Genomic DNA, 21,183 nt, shown 5'->3' with positions numbered 1-21,183 from the left:
TTTGTTCAAAGTTACAAGTCTTCCTGAAGATATTTTATAGCCTGCTGTAATCAAACGGAATGCTAGAGTATCACTAGATATCCAGTCCATTCTGTAATTTTTGCAGAATAGACTAGAAATATCTCAGCACCAGCACTTTGAAAAGACAGGTAGCATTTCTCAACAGTATCTCTGGTATAAAGGATAACCTTTGCAGTCATCCACACATAAAACACATTCTTAAAGGGGTAGTGCTGATAAATCTGTCTGCAGACAACCTGTTCTTGAACTAGGACCTCAGCTGGGTTCTGTCAGCTCTGCTGAAGCCACCTGTCAGAAATTATGAACATGGTTCCCTCAGAACTTTATTTTTAGCCAATACCTCACCAGATTGCTTTTAGAACTAAGGGTGCTATTTTTTTTAAAAAAAATCCCACATTTGGGTTTATTTCATCTTGACAAGCTGTGTTGAGAAAAGCCCATCCTTTCTGCCCAAAGTCAACTTACTGTTCCATATTCTTCCTTCCTGTCTGAACTGGACTGATAATTCTTCAGAGGGTCCTGAGGTCTTTAAAGTATTTTCTTTTATTAGAGTCCCACCCTAAGGGATAGTGATGTTACATGCTTAAAGGGTGAATAATGCCCCCTGACTCTACCAGAGAAATCAAGGATTCACATTTTTGGCATCGTGTGTATGCATATTGGCAGAATAACTGGAATGCCTTGTGCAATGATACCATTGGAGCTTGTTCTGCCACACTAATTTAGGTGTACAACTGTTTGAACACTATGGAAACTATTTAGTTGCTCATGATAGCATACTTTTCACATTCAAACATTAAAGGATCTTGTTTAGTTCCTGAAAAGTCACATGCCCCATTCACCTAATCAAACATGCACAATTTCATTAAGTAGGGTTCAGCTAAGCAGCCAAAATTTTTGCCACAACAACTGAGTTGGAGGAATGACTGGATGGGAAGGCTTGGAGCTAACCTTCAGGGCCCTTAGACTAAGTCAGTCTTCCCAAATAAATTGCTTCATCTTTTCTTCAAACACCTTCCCCCCCCCCCCCCCCCGCTGGGCCAAAGCATTGCATTAAATAACACTTTTATTCATGACCCCAGTAATAATGTTTTCAAAAAGAGATGTCAGGGCTTCAGCCTCCTTGTGAGCAACTACACCTGATCCCTGAAACCTTGATTATTATTATTTTGGAGCTAGCTAATGTTATTCAGTAATGCTGAAAATGTATCCTTCATGTGGTTAGAAGTATACTCTTCATTATTACCGGTACTTCATATGCTTTGCAATCAGTTCCTGGCTGGTTCTGATCATCTAGAACTGTTCTTACGATAGTGCCTTAATGTTTTTATTTCTAAAGATTCTTCTGCTTTGCATTGTGATATGATTGGACAAATGCTACTTTCCTAAAACTTCTCTTATTCCCATTCAGAATATCAATAAACATTACAAAAGTCAGTGAGATGGAAGCAGCATCACAAAGATCAGTTCTGAATTCCTTTTTAGACACTTTATTCTTGCCCCCATATTCTTTTGCTCACCATTACTTGCTTTGTTCCTATGTGTTAAAATGAGCATTATTTAATGGGCATTCAGCCCTTCACTAAATACACCTCTCCAGTTATTGAGAGCATCAAATAAATGTGTGTCCCATGTTTCCTTGTATGCTTTGTTTTGTTGGATGTTACCACAGTACCTGCACTATAAGAAAAGAACTTACATGTAAATTTATAAACAGGGGTCGGTTGTACGCCACGCTGGGGCCCAACTGGCGGGTACCAATTCGGAATTCTCCCAGAAGTCGGAGCTGTGTCTACAGGTACAATTAGGTGGTTGGTTGGTGTGTCTCTCCCTAGACTGTGGTGTTAATTCTATTTTCAGTCTGTTTTCCTCTTGCTAATTGGGAGAAGTTATTTTCAACAGCTTTTTCATTGTTTCATTCCATCTGTGCAAAGACTTTCCTTCCATTCTCATAAGAGTTGCCAGGAGGAAGAAGAGTGTTCATTCATATGCTTTCACCTTCATAAGCTTCACCATGTTTATATACCACACTGCATATAGATATACTTCATATAAGTGCTGACTGTTCCTCTTCCTTATCATACTGAGAAATGCAGGGTAATTAATGACACCACCACAAAGTTAAACACTTTTAAAGCCTTATTAATTTCAATTGAAGTATATTAAGGATATGTTTAACTTGGGGCCCAGTGAATATTCCAGGAGCATTTTGATGCTGCAGAACAGCTGAAGCAAAGCCATAATAAATTGCTAAGATCGTTGGTTGGGAACTCACGGAGAGCCCCACCTAAGAGTGTGTGTGAATATATGTATATTAAAGCCTGCACTTTATATGTCCCATTGAAATGAACAGAACTTAGCTTTCATAGGACCATACCATAATTTAAAGAGAGGTTCTCATTTTTAAAAGCAGTTTCTGGTTTAAATAATACACATACAAGTGGTGAAACTATTTCCTTGTGTTTAACTTTAGTTATCTTATTATGTAATGAATTAGACTGGGTTTCAAGCTGATGCTTCCTTTTTCAGTCTCAACACACCTCAGTTTGCTGTTCTGATGACTTCCTAAAAAAAATGCATTTCCTTCAATAAACAGAGGAGGTCTAAAATCCAAGCGCCTCAGTACCCTCTTACACAAAAGAAAAGCAGAACAACTTAACTCTTTTAGAGAAATTAAACAACTTGATACCTGTAGTTCCACCTGTAGAACTCCTCAAATCAAACCAATATCTGTGGGAAGCAAAGAAATGTGACTTGGAAAGAAATAGTAGACTGACGCAAATTATCTTGCAGTCATTCTAACAGGTTTGTTTAACATTACCCAGAAGAAAATATTAGTTTTTTTATAGTGCATCTTCTCATGGCTTCTTCTATTCTTCCTTATAGCTTCTTCTATTCCTCTTCATAATTACTGGTTTTTTCCGCTAGGCTTGCTTTCTGGTACAGCCTTTGGGGGGAAATCTAGCAAAGGTGATGTGAGCAGATATGCAAGCCTTCTAAATAATCTCTCTCAAGCATTTTCCATTTCAATCCTTATTTTGTCTGCTTTTATTTCATTATATATTTGTAACTTTCTGACAAATATATACAAAAAATCTTATTTGTATACACCCTGGCATTTGCTATGATACTCACTGAATATCTATAGTAAGATAGATTTCTAAGAGATATTGCAGGTATGCTGATTTACACATAAAAGTGTGGCGTTTCTGTCTCTTGACACACAGAATTATACTCCAAACATCTTATGAAGTAGGCTCTGGCCCATAAGAGTTTCTGCCATAATCAGTTTACAAGACTCTTTGTTAATTTGCAGCAAAGGCTCCAGACTGGCAAGTCATAACAGCTCACCCTCTGTTACACCATTAACAGATAAACTTACCTTGTAAAAATGGCAGGTGTCAGTTTGCTATACAAAAACCACTTTCTTTCCAAAGCAATTCACTAAAGTATGCTGTGTTATATATGCTCAACTTTGAAGTATAATTGCGCGAAGTATAATTGCAGAACACTCCTTGTTTTATAGAGAAAGAGATAAATAGAAGAAAAAAGGACAAGTGTTCAGACAATGGCCTTGAACCAATGCACACAAAGAAACAACTAGTTATGTGCACTATCTATACAAAGACGTTAATAATTAATAGGCTACAGTTCAAACAACTGCCAGTCCCAGATTCAGCACTCTAATTCACAAGCTTGTGCAATTTGGCATGTGTCCTTTGTGCAATTAACACATGCTCATCTCAAGGTGCTTCACATAGAACAGTGAATTGGGGCCAGTTGCATATGGGCTTAGCAGATGAGGTCAAAGAGAACCCAAGTTAGCTTGTTCTATATGCATTTTTTGTGATGTCTTTCCCATGACTGAAATACCGGTAGCTACTCTACTGTTTGCTTAGAACTAAGTGAAAGCAAAAATATTTCTGCTTGAATTGGTCCCTTTGTGTTTGACATCCTTATACATATGGGACTATGAAGTGTTCTGGGGAATGAATGTTTAAGTAGGAAATTCCTACTGGGCAAGCTTCTAACTCAATCAGTATTTCCCTGCTGTTAAATCTTCCTGAATCTAACTTAAGTATTTAGTAATGGATGTGATGGCTGCTAGCACTCATTTAATAATGTAGTAGGGTTTATGATTCACTTGGCATGGTATATTGGCATCCATAAACCATTTAGTTGGCATTCAGAAGCATGACAGCTTTATTTATTTATTTATTCATTCATTCATTCTTTAGAAAAATATACATAAACTGTTTAATAAAATAAAAATCTCTTAAGAAGTGTGCATAAAATTTATTATTCATTATTTATATTCATAATAGTCATAATGACTTAATTGGATGGCAGTAGACAAAGAATGATGGGCTCAAAACTGGCTACATATTTCTAAACCTCCACCAGCTCACAATATGATGGAGGACATACTTTCCCATATGTTGGTCCCTTTCCTGGTTGATACTGTCTCCACCAGTCTCTTTAAGGATTCCTTCTGTGTTGTGAAAAAGAATCATGTTTCCTGTCCACAATTATCATAATCTGGTTAATGTGTTTCCATTGTTTTTTATGTTGTAAAGTCAGATTACTTGTATCATTCATACTCTAACATAATCTGGAAAAGTTCTACTATTTTTTTAATTAAAAAAATCTATATATTAATACAAATTAGTATTCCTGTGCTCATGTAGCCAAAACTTTCCTTTTAAAAAAGCTGTTTTGAAGGGCAGAAACAACCATTTCATTATCTGCATAGGTTACTTTCTGGTTCATGCCAAGAAGTTTTTTCTAATGTCCTCAGGTATGGAGGAAAGACTTGTTTATGCACTTCAGTGGAAAAATTACATTAAATTTCTTTTTAAAAACATGTTTACTGTAATACTAGTCATGAACTACAAAGTCTGCAGCCAATGTTTAGGAGAACATTGATGGCACGAGCCAAGGCCTGTGTAAATTTTTGGACAATTTAATCACTGGATTATTTGATTTTGTTTGCTCCCACCAAAGAGTTGATATTTGTTGTTTCAGTCCAACAGGTGCCTGCAGCTGCGCATCAGGGAGTTCCGTGGGGGTTGTTACCATGGAAGGGCCTTTAAGAAGAAAGACATTACTAAAAGAAGGCAGGAAGCCTACAGTAAGGGGTTCTCCTCCCCCCCTCTTTGCTTATGCTTTTAAACCCCTCGTTACAATTTGAATATTATTTATGGTTGCTAAAGAAAGCAGTAGAGTGTCAAAAACAGCATGGCAGCTAATTCTGGCTGAACAGAAAGAGCCATGGGCTATGTCTCATGTTGTTGTTAATAATATTTACAGTCATACCTCGGGTTACAGACGCTTCAGGTTGCGTCTTTTCGGGTTGCACACTATGCATATCCGGACGGAGCCGAATGGGTTACTTCCAGGTTTTGGCGCTTGCGCATGCGCATAAACACTAAATCATGCTTTGTGCATGCGCAGAAGTGCCAAATCGCAACCCGCGTGTGCGCAGACGTGGCGCTTCAGGTTGCGAATGCTGCGGGTTGCGAACGTGCCTCCCACATGGATCACGTTTGCAACCCGAGCATCCACTGCATTTATTTCCTCCACTTTCCCCAGAAAATGGAGGCACCTTACAAAAATTAAAATGAGCACAACCAAACCACAGAAAGCTAAAACACATAAAAGTAATTACCTTGAAAATAATTAAACAATAATGGAATTAAAACAATGTTAAGAACAAATCTGTTTAATCACTAAAAGCAGTTCCCGAAAGCCTGCCTGAATAAAACAATCTTCACCTGCCAAGGAGAAGATTCAACAAGGAGGAGGCCAGTCTAGCCTCACTAGGATAAACACACTTGAACCGAGCAGACTGCAGGAGAGGACACATGGTCAGGGAGATGCAATCATGGTAGCCCCACTGCAACTCTGCCTCCTCGACCAAGACTTGGATGCTGTTCTGCAGAGAATCCTGGTTGAGAGAGCTGAGAGAGAATAACCTCCCCCATTTCATCCAACCAGTTTTCTGTAACACAAGATGGGTTAGCATGCTTGTCTTGTTTTACCATTTACTGGCCTGGCACTGACCAACAACATTTTCAACCTAAGAGGACTCTCACCAAGGCTATGCATGCTATTTGAAGTAGTGGACCATGCAGGGACAACCAGCACCCTGTTGCAGTACCCTCTTTCATAATAACCCTCTCCTTTCTACGGTTCTGATGTTCTTCTTACAAGTGTGTCATGACCAAACCTACATTGGTTGCATATAGTGCCAATAAAGGGCCCCGATTCCCACTGGGATGGAAAACAGGGAGGCCCAATAGTAGGAACTAGCACTAATGACAGATCCAGGTAACTCTACAGTAGTTTTGTCCTCCTCCCTGCTGACTTCTACAAGAGCAGCATGAGAATAAGGTGGAAGCTGACAGCCAGAAGACACTACCTGGACTAGTTGCAAGTTGTAAGACACACAGGTGGTGGCTGGCTGGGGCAGACCAGGGTTGGTGGCATATGATCAAATGTGTTGCAGATTGGGCTAAATGTGGGTTCCAGAAATGGCTGCTGTTTTAAGAGATGCTCCTGGAAACATCCAAAGAAAAGAATCTGCCACCATGCATCCTACACCATACAGTGGTGCCTCGCAAGATAAAATTAATTCATGCTGCGAGTCGCTTCGTCTAGCAATAATTTCGTCTTGCGAAGTGCGGGTTGCCGCGGCAAAAACAACAACAAAAAACGCCGAAAAACTTCGTCTTGTGAAGTGCGGCCATTGAAAACTTCGTCTTGCAAGTCACCAAAAACATCACAAGACGCTTTTGTCTAGCGAGTTTTTCGTTGCGCGAGGCATTCGTCTTGCAAGGTACCACTGTATAGACCTTTTGTTTAAACTTCAAAACCAGGTTATATTCCGCACCCTGGAACCCTCCTCTCCATAAGCTTTTCTTCTAGAAAAAAGGTGCCAGTAATGTGTACCCTTAAGTACCCCCAGGAAAAAGCACTAAGTATATAAGAAATGGCATTTGTTTGGGAGGAAAGGAAGAGTTTTAGGCCAATGATTCTTTCTTATATAGTAACTATTTCCTATTGGCAGAAATTTTCACTGCCTTCAAGAGGGTGGGGGGAGGAGAAAGGCAGACATGCACAGGAAAGAGTACTGTACAAAACAAAGAGTACATATCTGCTATTTTTTACATTCTGTAGGAGAGGAGAGGATACTCAGGCCTTTAGGCTTTGCCCCACATACCACTACATTTCCTCATGGCCTTTTGTGAAAATACCATTGCTTGATCCTAAAGGTTTGAAGTGCATTTATTATCGATCTGACTGGAGCGGACTTACTGAGCTGTAATGCATCCATCCCAACCAGCAGGGGTCAGCAGCACATAACCTTGTTTTTCAAAGTGAAGGCAGAATAGCTGGGTTTTCTTCACGGCAAATGCAGCCTCATAGTTGATAGCATGTCTGAAGCATCTCGCCTTCTTTCATGTTAGTTCTGGGAATTTATGTATGCTTTTGAAAGTTTTTTTAATTTCCTCCTTTCAGCTTTCCTCCTGGACTAGATATTGGGTAACCCTTTCAGGATCTACTCTGATCTACTTTGGAGCAAAGTCATTAAGAGGCACTGAAAGAAAGCATGTAAGCAAATAATTTGCCTTATTTTGTAGACCAAGTGCACATCCTATCTGCAATTGTTTCAGAGAATCAATTGGCTGCAGTATTCACAAAAACACAAAGCAGCCCAGGGTAGCAGAATAAAGGCAACTCCCAACTTGCATGCTATTGTATACATAACCGGTGCCAGGAAGCTGGAAATGGAACCTGAAGTGGGAGTATCCTGGAGAGTCCTTGTGGCTCACAAGAAGACCCTCCCCAGACAGTGGGGCAGCAGGTCTTTGTAGAGGCTGCTCAGCCTCCCCGCCTAACAGCTGGTGTGCAGGGCTGCTCAGCTGGTGTCCTCTTCGGGTTCTAGGGAGGGTCTCTTCAGCAGGGCTTTGTTGAGGCTGCTCAGCTGACTTATGGGGAAGCTTTCCCACATGTCAGCTAAGCAGCTTGAAAAAGCTTCACTGTGCCTCTGGCTTGGGAGGAGATTCTCCCCAGAGCCTGAAGAGGACATCCTCTTTGGGTTCTGAGGAAGGCCTCCTCATGAGCCGCAAAAGGACTTCCCACTTACATAAGTGTGCTCCCCACTTACACACATTTCAGTTATGCATAAGGGGCCCGGAATGCAATCTCTGAGTAAGTGGGGAGTCGCCTGTACTTCACAATTCAGCTCATTGATATTCTTCCTTGACTTTTTCTCTCTTTTAGTATAAATCTACTCCAGGGAAAAAAGTTTCTATTGTGGGCTGGATGGTAGCACTGCCTGATGACCCTGAACACCCTGATATTTTTCAGCTAAATAACCCAGATAAAGGTGAGTGTTTTATTTTTAATTGGACTTTCTTCAGAACAGTAAGTGTGCTAAGTAACAGTAAGCTTTACTATCAGTGGCATACAGTGAAATTTTTCAGAGGGGAACCGTTAAGGCCAGAGGCGCTAGTTTGTGTGGGGAGTCAATGTCATGCATGTGATGTCACGCATGTGAGCATCCTGCCTCCCTCCCTAAGCTGGGTAGAAGCTTCCCAGGCTTTGTGAAGGAGGCGTCAGGGGAACATTTAGGGGACTAGCCTAGTCCCCTTAGTCTAATGACCGCACACCATCATTTACTATGCTTTTGTTAAAACAAGCAAAAGCCCTGTAGCACAAGCTTTTGTGTACTGCACTAGAGTCTACTTCATCAGATATATAAAGCATTATCCTTGGCTGACAAGTATATATCCACATGGGAGCACTCAGAAAAAAAGCTGTTTATAATTCAATTTACATTCAAAACTGTAAAATACAAAGGAAACTATATGGATCTGTGAGGATCTGTTAAAACAGGTGTAGGGAACATCAGGTCCGAGGATTGAACGCAATCTTCCAGCCCTCTCTTATCTAAGCTGTGCCCCTTCACCACTTCTCCTCTATAGCTTCCTTAAGTGCTTTTGCCTCATTTAAATGTGTCTGATAAAGTTTGCTGGGATGAAGGATTGAAAGGTGGGTGTTTGGGTGTGAAGCCCTTTTGTATGGCTGGAATGTCTGTACATAATAGTCAGATTCATTGCTTTGCCCACTTTTGCAGACCCTCCAAGTGCCTCTATTTTCCAGGGACAGTACTAGATTTACAGTTTCTGATTTGACCCTGGAATGTCCTGCTTTTCCTTTGTTGTTGTTGTTTAGTCATTTAGTCATGTCCGACTCTTTGTGACCCCATGGATCATAGCACGCCAGGCACTCCTGTCTTCCACTGCCTCCCGCAGTTTGGTCAAACTCATGTTCGTACCTTCGAGAACACTGTCCAACCATCTTATCCTCTGTCCCCTTCTCCTAGTGCCCTCCATCTTTCCCAACATCAGGGTCTTTTCCAAGGAGTCTTCTTTTCTCATGAGGTGGCCAAAGTATTGGAGCCTCAGCTTCAGGATCTGTCCTTCCAGTGAGCACTCAGGGCTGATTTCTTTTAAAATGGATAGGTTTGACCTTCTTGCACTCCATAGGACTCTTAAGAGTCTCCTTCAGTACCATAATTCAAAAGCATTAATTTTTTGGCGATCAGCCTTCTTTATGGTCCAGCTCTCTTCTTTATGCTTTTCCTTAGGAATCCCTTTTTTCATAAGAGAGATGTTGGGTGGGTTTGGAGTTATCCGACCCCTGAGACATCTGAAGGTTTTTGTTTAATGTTTTCTTATATTTTTATATATGTTGAAAGCTACCCAGAGTGGCTGGGGCAACACAGCCAGATGGGTGGGGTATAAATAGTAAAATTACTATGGAGTCCCTATTTTTATCAGAGAAATGTTGGAGGGTATGCTTTTCCCCTGACCCCACAGAAGGTTCCCCAAAAGGGAATTCAGCCCTCATGTTGAAAGTTTCCTCACCCCTCCATTAAACACTCCTCAGCAAAAAGGTGCTGGGTTTCCACCCGCAACACAAGTTTCAGATTCTTTCATAATTGCCTAAGTAAAGTACCACCACTATTTCATTGCCTGTCCAGCTCACCTGCTATGAAAACTGGCAAGGCAGGAGTCAGTAAGCTGCTCCTGCTTCAGCATGCTAAACAGTATATCCCCCCCCCCAGCTCTTATAAACCAACAAGGTAAATACTGAATACTTTCTTAAATTAACAGCTTTACTCAGTAGAAACAAAGACAGGGAGGCTGGTTAAGATTTTTAGACTGGTTGGTGTTCTGATCAATTTGTACTCACTCTTTTGAGTACTCTGACATTTCAGACTAAGGTTCTTCAGTGGTCACCCAAACTGGTCATTACCAAGATTTTCTCTCTTAACAGATAAATTGTTGGCTTTTTAAAAACCTTTCAGCATCTTGTTCTGTTTCTTCCAAAGCTCAAGGGCTCCTTCTTACCTTTTATTTTTAACTTGTAGGCAATGTTTACAAGTTTCAGACTGGTTCAAGGTTTCATGCAATACTGTGGCACAAACATTTGGATGACGCATGCAGAAGCAACAGGCCTCAGGTAAGGTTTTTCTTCTGTTTCTGTTTGAAGCTAAAATAGTAGCCATATGGAAACTTTTTGAACAGAGTTATAACCACAACAAAAGCCTAGGCAAATTAGAAGTGCTTACTGATCTCTCAGTTTCCCCAAAACTAAGTTTCCCCAAAACCTGCATCTGATCTCTCAGTTTCCCCAAAATTGCATTGTTTGCAAATGTTTGTAAAATATTATTGTATGGATTGTAACCGATAATAGTTTTATTTCAAGTGTGTCCATTAAAATTAATGGGCAAGGCTAACTTAAATTCATTTCAGTGAGGCTACTTGGAGTAGAACATAGTTGGAGATGACCATTTTTTATATATTTAAAGCGGTGTGGTCCAACACACAGGTCACAATGCCTTTTTTTGGCACCCCTCAGCAACAATGTCAACATCTTATCACCAAGCTCAGCTACAGCACCCTTGGGCCTGTCATCTCTAGACTGCCTTTTTCAGGGGCAGAGGGAAGAGGGGGAAGCAGCCGGCTTGACAGGGTCTTGGCTATTTGTATTCATCCACGAGGGTTGTGGGGGGAGCTGCTCTTTTCTGCAGGGCTGCACACTAAAAAAGTTGCTATACAGTGGTACCTCTACTTACGAATAACTCTACTTATGAATGTTTCTACTTACGAATGGAGCTCTGTCCGCCATCTTGGATGTGGTTTAGATAGGATTTTTTCTACTTACGAATTTTTAGATAGGGTTGCTTCTACTTACAATTTTTTTCTCCCAATGCATTCCTATGGGATTCGACTTACAATTTTTTCCGACTTACAAATGTGCGTTCGGAACGCATTAAATTCGTAATTTATGATATGGAAATTTAATTCAGTGTGCAGCCCATGGTTTCTCTGTTAAAGTACTCTTACTCTTGGTCTGAGAAGATTTTTACCCTGCTCTTAAGCCAAAAAGGCTTCCCGAGCCAGGGCTTTTTTCCGCTGGAACTCACCAGAACTCAGTTCTGGCATCTCTCAGGTGAGTGCCATTGCCCTTATAAGAGAACAAGGGAGGCATTCATGGCGAGTTCTGGCACTTCTTTTTCTAGAAAAATAGCACTAACCAGAACCATTTTCAGATATCAAAAATAAAGAAGTCCCCACGCTCAGGCTTACAATTTACAACACAGACAATGGATTGGGGTGAGGAGGGGAGAAAACAAACTCAGCCACTCTGATTAATGATTTCAGAACATGCAGCAAATCACTCAGACCACACATGAAGCTGTTAATCATACATTCATAGAATCATAGAGTTGGAAGAGACCACAAGGGCCATCCAGTCCAACACCCTGCCAAGCAGGAAACACCATCAAAGCATTCTTGACATATGCCTGTCAAGCCTCTGCTTAAAGACCTCCAAAGAAGGAGACTCTACCACACTCCTTGGTAGCAAATTCCACTGCCGAACAGCTCTTACTGTCAGGAAGTTCTTCCTAATGTTTAGGTGGAATCTTTTTCTTGTAGTTTGAATCCATTGCTCCGTGTCTGCTTCTCTGGAGCAGCAGAAAACAATCTTTCTCCCTCCTCCATATGAAATCCTTTCATATATTTGAACATGGCTATCATATCACCCCTTAACCTTCTCTTCTCCAGGCTAAACATACCCAGCTCCCTAAGCCGTTCCTCATAAGGCATCGTTTCCAGGCCTTTGGCCATTTTGGTTGCCCTCCTCTGGACACGTTCCAATTTGTCAGTATCCTTCTTGAACTGTGGTGCCCAGAACTAGACACAGTACTCCAGGTGAGGTCTGACCAGAGCAGAATACAGTGGTATCATTACTTCCCTAGATCTAGATGCTATACTCCTATTGATGCAGCCCAGAATTGCATTGGCTTTTTTAGCTGCTGCATCACACTGCTGACTCATGTCAAGTTTGTGGTCTACCAAGACTCCTAGATCCTTTTCACATGTACTGCTCTCAAGCCAGGTGTCACCCATCCTGTATTTGTGCCTTTCATTTTTTTTGCCCAAGTGTAGTACCTTACATTTCTCCTTGTTAAAATTCATCTTGTTTGCTTTGGCCCAGTTGTCTAATCTGTTAAGGTCATTTTGAAGTGTGATCCTGTCCTCTGGGGTATTAGCCACCGCTCCCAATTTGGTGTCGTCTGCAAACTTGCTCAGGATGCCCTCAAGCCCATCATCCAAGTCATTGATAAAGATGTTGAATAAGACTGGGCCCAAGACAGAACCCTGTGGCACCCCACTAGTCACTACTCTCCAGGATGAAGAGGAGCCATTGATGAGCACCCTTTGGGTTCGGTCAGTCAGCCAGTTACAAATCCACTGAATGGTAGCATTGTCTAGCCCGCATTTTACCAGCTTCTTTACAAGAATATCATGGGGCACCTTGTCAAAGGCCTTGCTGAAATCAAGATAGGCTACATCCACAGCGTTCCCTTCATCTACCAGGCTTGTAATTCTGTCAAAAAATGAGATCAGATTAGTCTGACATGACTTATTTTTCAGAAACCCATGCTGACTTTTAGTGATCACAGAGTTTCTTTCTAGGTGCTCACAGACCGTTTGCTTAATGATCTGCTCTAGAATCTTTCCTGGTATTGATGTCAGGCTGACTGGGCGGTAATTGTTTGGGTCCTCTCTTTCCCCCTTTTTGAAAATAGGGACAACATTTGCCCTCCTCCAGTCTGCTGGAACTTCGCCTGTTCTCAAGGAATTTTCAAAGATTACTGCCAGTGGTTCTGAAATCACCTCTGCCAGTTCTTTTAATACTCTTGAATGTAGTTCATCTGGCCCTGGAGACTTGAATACATTTAAACTAGCCAAGTATTCTTGTACTACCTCCTTACTTATTCTGGGCTGTGTTTCCCCTGCTGAATCATCTGCTCCATATTCTTCAGTTTGGGCATTGTTTTCTTTTTTAGAGAAGACTGAGGCAAAGAAGGCATTGAGGAGTTCTGCCCTTTCTCTGTCCCCTGTTTGCATTTCACCATCTTCTCCTCTAAGTGACCCCACTGTTTCCTTGTTCTTCCTTTTGCTACGGACATACCCATAAAAGCCCTTTTTGTTGCTTTCATTCCTGGTTGATGAAACTATTGTTAGTGTATGCAACTTCCTCTGGTTGTCTTATGTTTAAATAAATAAATAGCTTTTATAGATGTGGGACCAGTTTATAACTTTCTCTTTTTTTTCTTTTTTCTTTTTGCGTGAGCACTTCCACTGCCTTGGGATGCTGACCTCTTCCATCCATGATAGGCTGACCATTCATTGTACTGACTAGTTTACTTTTCTCTGCCAGGTACCTGCAAACCTTATGTCATTTGAATAACGTGCTCCAGTATGTGATGAGACTTCAAGTGCCAAACTGCAAGATGGGAAGATCATTCCCACAGGAAAATGGAAGAAGGGGACTCTAGAGTGAGCCAGCTGTCTGTAACAGTGACTTCAGCACTTTTCTTATATAACTTGAAAGTAATTATGACACAGCTTCTAAAAGCAGAAAGTGAATGTTATCCTTAGGACAGGATCTAACTCAATGCACTGATGAGAGAGGTGATTTAGACTGATTGAAGATACAACCTGCTTAGTGCAGGATCCTTGACTTTAGCTTTGTGGTCACAGACTACCGTGGATTTCTGTTCTGCCACAAACTGTGCATCACATCTTCTGCGGATTTTTTTTTTATCTGCTCTTTTTATTGTTGAGCTGCTTTATGTGACTGAAGAACATTTAGCCCATGTTGGGTTTTCAATTATTTCTAATGCACAAAATGACAACAGTGTTAACTTTGCTGCAAAGTGTCAATTAGAATAGGACATTGTGGAACAACGTTTTTATAACCTTAAGTGCACTGAGTTGCTTGGCAATGTGGCTGCCTCAGATTTTGTATCAAACATAGAGACAAACCAATGTTCATACCTGAGCTATTTGAGAAATGTGTATTTTGGCACAAGATAAACCACCTTCAATTTAGTGTTTGTTTCTTGTAATTGGTTGTGCTGCTTTGTTTTAATTAACTACAGGTGCCCAGGCAAATGAAGGGTCTCTTGCTGCTGAAAAATCAGTTGGTGTTAACGCTCCTCCTGGGTTCTTTCACCCCAAAAAGAAATATTTGCCTTAAATTATTTGTTTTTCTTTTAACTGTGGGTGCTATTCAGTTTAGTTGCAAGAGCATTCCTGCCCTGGGACGAGGGGTTACACCCTCTCCCTTTTTCCAGGGATGGGGGGTAGGGCGGTTGCCAGTACATCCTTCCTGGGCCCACCTTTTTTGATACTTCACATACCTTTCTTTCACAGAAAATCAGTGTTAAGGCTATATTCAGCTAGGAAAGAATACATTGATTATCTCCTTTTCCCTCATTTCCTAACATATGAACAGCAGTCAGTAAGTACTCAGCCACTGAACATCTGCAAGACTACAACTGAGTGGTACAGCTTTTAATAAACATGGGAAGCCATTTTGGATTAACAGAACTCTGCATCTGAAGAAAGTACTGGCAAGGGCATGCTGTCTATTGATCTAATTGAATATTGTTAATCTTTGAATATTTTTTATTTTAAATAATTTCCTTTAGTGTTCAGTGTCTCAGTGTCTGTTGACTATTGTTTTTAATTGTCACATTGTATGCTTGTGTCATAGATCTAAGACTGAAATCCAGTATGAAACTGGCTGTCAAAGAGAACCCAGTTACTGAATCTAGTAAGCTACCCAAAAGGGGCGACAGGCAATTTTACAGCCAAATGTATCCCCAAACACCCTTTTTACAGTTGGGAGCTGCACAGCTGGCTTTCTTGCCAATCCAAAAGCTAAATTCATGAGAGCGAGGTACTTGTAATAAGATATCTATAGGTCTATCAACAAACTTATCATCGGCCAATGAATGGAATTCTCTTTTCAGACATCACCATCTCATAATGTGTTGGGATACAATTTTGAAGGGTTCTCTTATAAAGAGAGGTGGATTGTTTTTTCAAGAACATTTCTCTGGATTTGCCATCAAAAGCAAAGGTGTATGATTTTGTAACATCTCTGCATATATGTGGATAATATCCTACCTACCTGCAGGATGCAGAAAGAGACACATCTTGCCAGCTGAATGATGGTTATTAGAAGTCTGATTGCCAAACCTCCTACTTAATGCTGAAAAGCCAACACCATCCTTTTATACTAAATGATTAACCTCATCCAGGTGTGTACTCAAGTTTTAAATATCTGTATTTAAGCCAGAAACTCATTACAAAACCATGGATAACATTATCATCACTTCTACAGTTGTATTAAATCAAAGCACCTTTCCATTGACAGCCCAGCCTGACTTCTATCCTATGTAACTTCCAAGGATGCCAAAAATGCAAGGAGTACCCCACCTGATGCAGGGAAACTAATAAATGGTTAAAAGGACTAGGCCTTTTCATGCTGCCAAAGAGCAAATGCTATAGAAAGGGAATTATGACATGCATAATTTAGTGACTCCGTTGTCAACGAATGGCTTAAGGAAAAACAGTGGTGTTTGGGTTACCTACCAATCAAATAATTGGATGGAGAAGAACAATCTGTACGGTAAATTTTACCTCAGTCACTAAGGGTTAAAATATACATTGGTTAGAATACAAACTGTAGCTCTTTTGTCAAAATGTATTTGAAGCAAAATAAATTTGAACTGCTCAGAATAAGTTCCAAGACCTAGTTATATAATGATTCATCAGTAATCCAGGTGCTCAAAGTTACTGTCAGAAGAGCAACATTTAAATCTAAATAATAAATGCCCATGTTCATAAGTCAGCGTGAACCACAAACTGAAATTACACTGGCTACATCCAAAAACCATACACTATTGAAGGCAAAGGGATAGTTTATTAGATGCCTCTGAATGGACAGAAACAGCTATCAAGCATGAAGGCTGCAAAACTTAGATAATTTATGAGGAAATAAGTCCCAGTGAATCTAGTGGGCCTTCTAAGTAAGAATGTGTGGCCGCAAAACTCTTTCAGAACAAACACTTACAGAAAGCAGATCTGTATTTTGCTTTATATTTTACTTACTGGATAAACAAGGGAAAATATTTTGGCTTGTGAAGAATCCCCGCATCACAAGAAAAATGCCTCCCAAATCCCATCAGCCTCCACCCTTTTACATCAAGCACCTCAATCCAAAGGAATTTGGATCAGAAATCAGCACAGTCCTTGATAATGACATTGCATTAATGAAAATAACACTTGTCATGGTGACAGCCATGAGAGGGGAAATCTCCTTTTGTAATGAATGAAACTTGCATGCATCTGTAGAGGGGGAAATCTCTTGGAATTAAGCTACTTGAAAGTCCCTCTGCAAATCTGCATTTGGAATGTTTTGTTTTGTTTTTGTTTTTAAGAAAAGAAAGCAAGAACCAGTGATGCAAATGGCTGGCCATGATTTTGATTTGTTGTATATGGACATGGAAAGTTGTACAATAATGAGTTGTGTGATAATGGTGATATGATGCAGTATTCAGCAATATAAGCATCTTTGCTGCAGTGTTTTGAGAAGATGAAATAAACGAGTGTTAGTACAGTATATGAAAATTGTTATTAGCATAATCCACATTTAAATGGTTCTCGTCCTATAAAAGCATGAAGCTCTACTTAGCTACTGATTTTTGTGTGTGTGCACCTTTTACTGTGAATTCAAGTGATGCTTATTGGTACTATTTAAAATACCACTTCCCTCAAAGGATATCACAAAAACTGTGCCCTGGCATGTATGTGTGTGTGTGTGTAAAAATACACACAAACTCATACTCAGCTCTTGTGCTTGAAAACAGTTCAAATTATTTCAATGTTGGCAACAGATCCACGTGTGCAAAGGCATATTCTACGAATTGGCTTTGTCCTTTGAAATGAATAGTGGTGCTGGTGCAGGTGAGATAACCCCATACTACACACCAGTATTCCTATGCCCAGAACTGATTACTGGATCAGGTCCTAGTGAATAGTGATAATTGTACAAAGCTAGTCTTTTTGTTCAGCTATTCTGCAAAAGGGTCCCTATCAAATTATTTTCAGGATGACTGTTAATGATTTGTTTAGCTGTATTGAGCAATATTATTTATTATTAATTTATTAGCGTGTATGTAATTTAAAAGTAAACTTAGTGCCAAAATGCATGTTTTTCCAATTAGCACTCAGTCAAGGTATAGACAATAGTATTCAATTTTTGACCCATTTGTCACATTGTGATGTAAACCAATTTCTATATTTCAATTTGTTTCTTGTGAGAACTGTTGCACTATTTTATTTTATTTTTACTTTTAGCTGTATTCCAGCAGCCCACTGCATGCCATTTGTGTAAGGCCTCTTTCTAAAAAATCTTGTGAATTGTCTCTCATAATAACCACTGAACTTTTAACTCTTGTGTGGGAGTCTTTTAGGTTTTTGGCACAGTATTTTGTTACCTCAGTCTTCTATCAGGTTGCTGTATTTTTCAGCTTGTTACATTGATGATAATTGTTTCACTAATTAAAAACTTTAATGTAAAAATACAATATGGTTTTCTTTCTTTAGCACATATTTTACACATATGGTTTATAACTGCTTTTTGACGCAAAGGCCCCCAAAGCTATGAACATATTAATACAAAAGAAACATGCAATTAATATAAAATAGCAGATCACAATTATACTGGTTGTGCATTCGTCAACAGCATCCATGGTGTCACTTAACATGCAGCTCCCCAGCATTCCACCTTTTGCTTGGAAGCCAGGTTAACTAACACACATACACCCCTTGCCCAGCTCATCCAATCTCTCACATCCACAAGCACTCATCCAGCAGCAGTATCCTCATCCTAATCACCCCTCAAAGGAGTAAAAGGCATGATTTCCACTAGCAGCTACTCACATGCAATAGGTTGTTGTTTACCAGGTGCAGATAAAAAAAGTCTGGGGAGGCCAAGTTAGCATTGTCAGGCTCTTGCCAAGGCCCACATTCCTGAAGGGGATGTTTGCTGATCAATCATCAAAAAATTTCTGGCCCTGCTGCTTTCCCCTCTTGATGTTGCTGCCCTCAGTGAGTGTACAACTAACTACATTAAGTGAAGATAGCGAGCAGCACCCCCAACTTGCTTTGCACTCCCCCTTCTAGTTGCTGAATGGATTGGGCTGAAAGTGGGGAAGCAAATGGGCAGCAGTTGCAGGGTTAAAGAAAAGACGGCCCAATTCAGAGACAATTGGTCCACTTGCCCAAGAGCTCCCAAAACCTAAAAACTTTGCAGAATTAGTGTTGTTGAGGATTTCAACTTTTCTTGTTTTTTTTTTTTATAAAAAATCTATCCTTTGTGATATCAGTGAAATTCATATTTGAAACTGCAATAGGTATTGGCAGAAGCCTCCAGGGTTCAGGAAGTTGAATTTGTTTTTGTTGAGGTTCTGAAGAATAAAAGACAATTCCATAAAGCCTGACAAGAAGAAAATATAAAGAAAACTAGGAAATGCTGGAGGAAAACAATCAGGCAAAAGCTGCTAAGACTTTCATCAAGCTGTTTACACAAATTTGTTTGCATTTTATAGTTAATTGTCTACATCATGGGTAGGCAAACTAAGGCCCGGGGGCCGGATCTGGCCCAGTCACCTTCTAAATCAAGCCCATGGACGGTCCGCGAATCAGCATGTTTTTACATGAGTACTGTGGAATGTGTGTTTTTACCGGTATTTAAAATGCTTCTCTTGTTATTTGTGGGGCATAGGAATTCGTTTACCCCCCCCATATATATATATATATATATATATATATATATATATATATATATATAGTCCGCATTCTCCCTTCACTATCAGAGGCACCATGCCTTCTGAATGTGATCCTGGGAATCACAAGTGCGGATTACCAGAGGCATCTAAGTGGCCACTACAAGAACAGGATGGACTGGATTAACCTTTGGCCTCATACAGCACGGATCGTCTTATGGGTTACAATAATAAAACTAGTGCTTTGGTTAAGTGAAACTCAGTGTTCTGAGAGGGGGAAGTCCAAACAGGCTTATCGAGGTGAATGCATTAATCCGTTCAGTCAAATTATTAAAGTAAACTTAGGGTGGGAACACCGAATGATTGAAGACTGGGAACTGGCATGTTTCCGCCTGAGGCCTACTCCTACTGTGCTCTATAGTGCTGTGGGTGCCTCAGATTAGTGGCTGCCAACCCTAAATCTAAATATTTATACCTTATTATGGCATTGGGTAAGGGTCCTAGAAAGTAGGGAAAGTGCCCTTTAAGATTCCTGCATTGCAGGGGGTTGGGGTAAATTACCCTTAGGATCCCTTCCAGCTCTACATTCTATGATTCTTTTATTATTGGTGGGTAGGATGCTTTAGTCCTACTGACAACACAGGGGCGCCAAGTTCTGGAGGGCACCAGGGAAGAGGTGGAGGCTGGATGTGGCACCTCCCGGCATCCGCTTGCTGCCCTGCCCGCCTCCACCATGCCGCGCCAAAACAGGGCCGCGCCCAGAGCCTCCGTCTGCCGCGGCCACCACAGCACGAAGCGTCCAGCTGAGCCAGGAGGTGCGCGGCCAGCCTTCGCCTCTTCTCCACCGGAGGAGCTGCCTTCCAGCCGCTGCCCGCCTCCTCCAGCCCCGCTGGCAGCGCAGTCCTCCCTTTAAAAAGGCCAACTCTGGGAAAGGGGGGGCACAGGAGGATACTTTGCACCACAGCACCGGATATGCTTAAGACGGCTCTGCCTACTGACTTAAAAATATGAAGGTGTTTTAGATTTTTATTTACAGATAGGTAGCCGTGTTGGTCTGCCGTCAAAACAAAATAAAAATAAAATAGAAAATTTTTCTTCCCATCCCACCCTGAGGAAAGGCGGTTGGAGTCTTTTAAAATCCCCTCAGGCTTGCTTGATTTCTTTTGAGGGGATTTTTAAAGACCCCAACCGCCTTCCCCATCCCCCTTTCGAATAGATTTTATTTTTTAAAATTTTATTTGTGTGCCGCTTTTCATTCAAATGAATCTCAAAGCAGCTTACAAACAATAAGTAACATGAATGGAGCATCGCAAATACATCCGTAAGTCAGTCCTATAACACGTCACAACAAAAACATCAACAATTGCAATCTGTAAAACACTATAAACAAAACATCAACTAAAAAAAAAAGCTAAACATCGCACTTCACACAAAAGGCATATTATATGGCTGAAAAAAATCAATACGGCATTAACGATCTCTAAAACAATACAGTACTGTACATTGGTTGGGCAGAGACAGATGGAAGGGAAAGTGAGAGGCTACATTTTGAGGGCAGAACAGAAAAGAGCCCCCAGATTTAAGCCGCGAGAGTGAAATGCGATAAATAATAATGTTTTCTTGATTGATCCGTTTATCCACCGTGGTCGTTAAACGTGTACATATCTATTTAAACTGCCATCTTGATGGCAGCGTTCCCCACCCCTGGTGCGCGGGGGGGGCATGTGGGGGAGGCCATATTCACATTCTAAAAACAGTTAACTTCTTGATCTATTTTAAACTGTTACCTTGAAGGAAGATTGTTCATTTGTGTTGTGTGTGTGTTTTGCTCCCTAGAGGGGTATGTCCGTTTTCTTTCCATCGTACTCGCACAGGAGCCAGTTCAGGGGAAAGATTACTTGAAGCCTTAAAAAAAAAAATCCCCTCAAGCTGCG

General features: G+C 40.7%; 1 protein-coding gene across 12 annotated transcripts in view; it reads left to right on the top strand.

The window, feature by feature from the left end:
• Positions 1-19,215, top strand: part of RALGPS1 (Ral GEF with PH domain and SH3 binding motif 1) — a 208,806-nt gene extending 189,591 nt beyond the window's left edge. For 10 of the 12 annotated variants that reach the window (XM_060270380.1, XM_035113375.2, XM_035113382.2 and 7 more), the window contains 6 exons: positions 1,739-1,819; positions 5,047-5,152; positions 7,543-7,635; positions 8,308-8,413; positions 10,463-10,554; positions 13,828-19,215. In XM_060270380.1, the coding sequence (XP_060126363.1) occupies positions 1,739-1,819; positions 5,047-5,152; positions 7,543-7,635; positions 8,308-8,413; positions 10,463-10,554; positions 13,828-13,857 (508 nt within the window). In that variant the 3' untranslated portion in view covers positions 13,858-19,215. The other 2 variants (XM_035113380.2, XM_035113381.2) reach the window with 2 other exon arrangements.
• The last annotated feature ends 1,968 nt before the right edge of the window (positions 19,216-21,183 follow it).

The sequence above is a fragment of the Zootoca vivipara genome, chromosome Z, assembly GCF_963506605.1.
Source record: "Zootoca vivipara chromosome Z, rZooViv1.1, whole genome shotgun sequence".
NCBI classification, from domain to species: domain Eukaryota; kingdom Metazoa; phylum Chordata; class Lepidosauria; order Squamata; family Lacertidae; genus Zootoca; species Zootoca vivipara.
The sequence above is the reverse complement of the archived record's forward strand: the minus strand, read 5'-3'. Positions and strand labels throughout refer to the sequence as shown.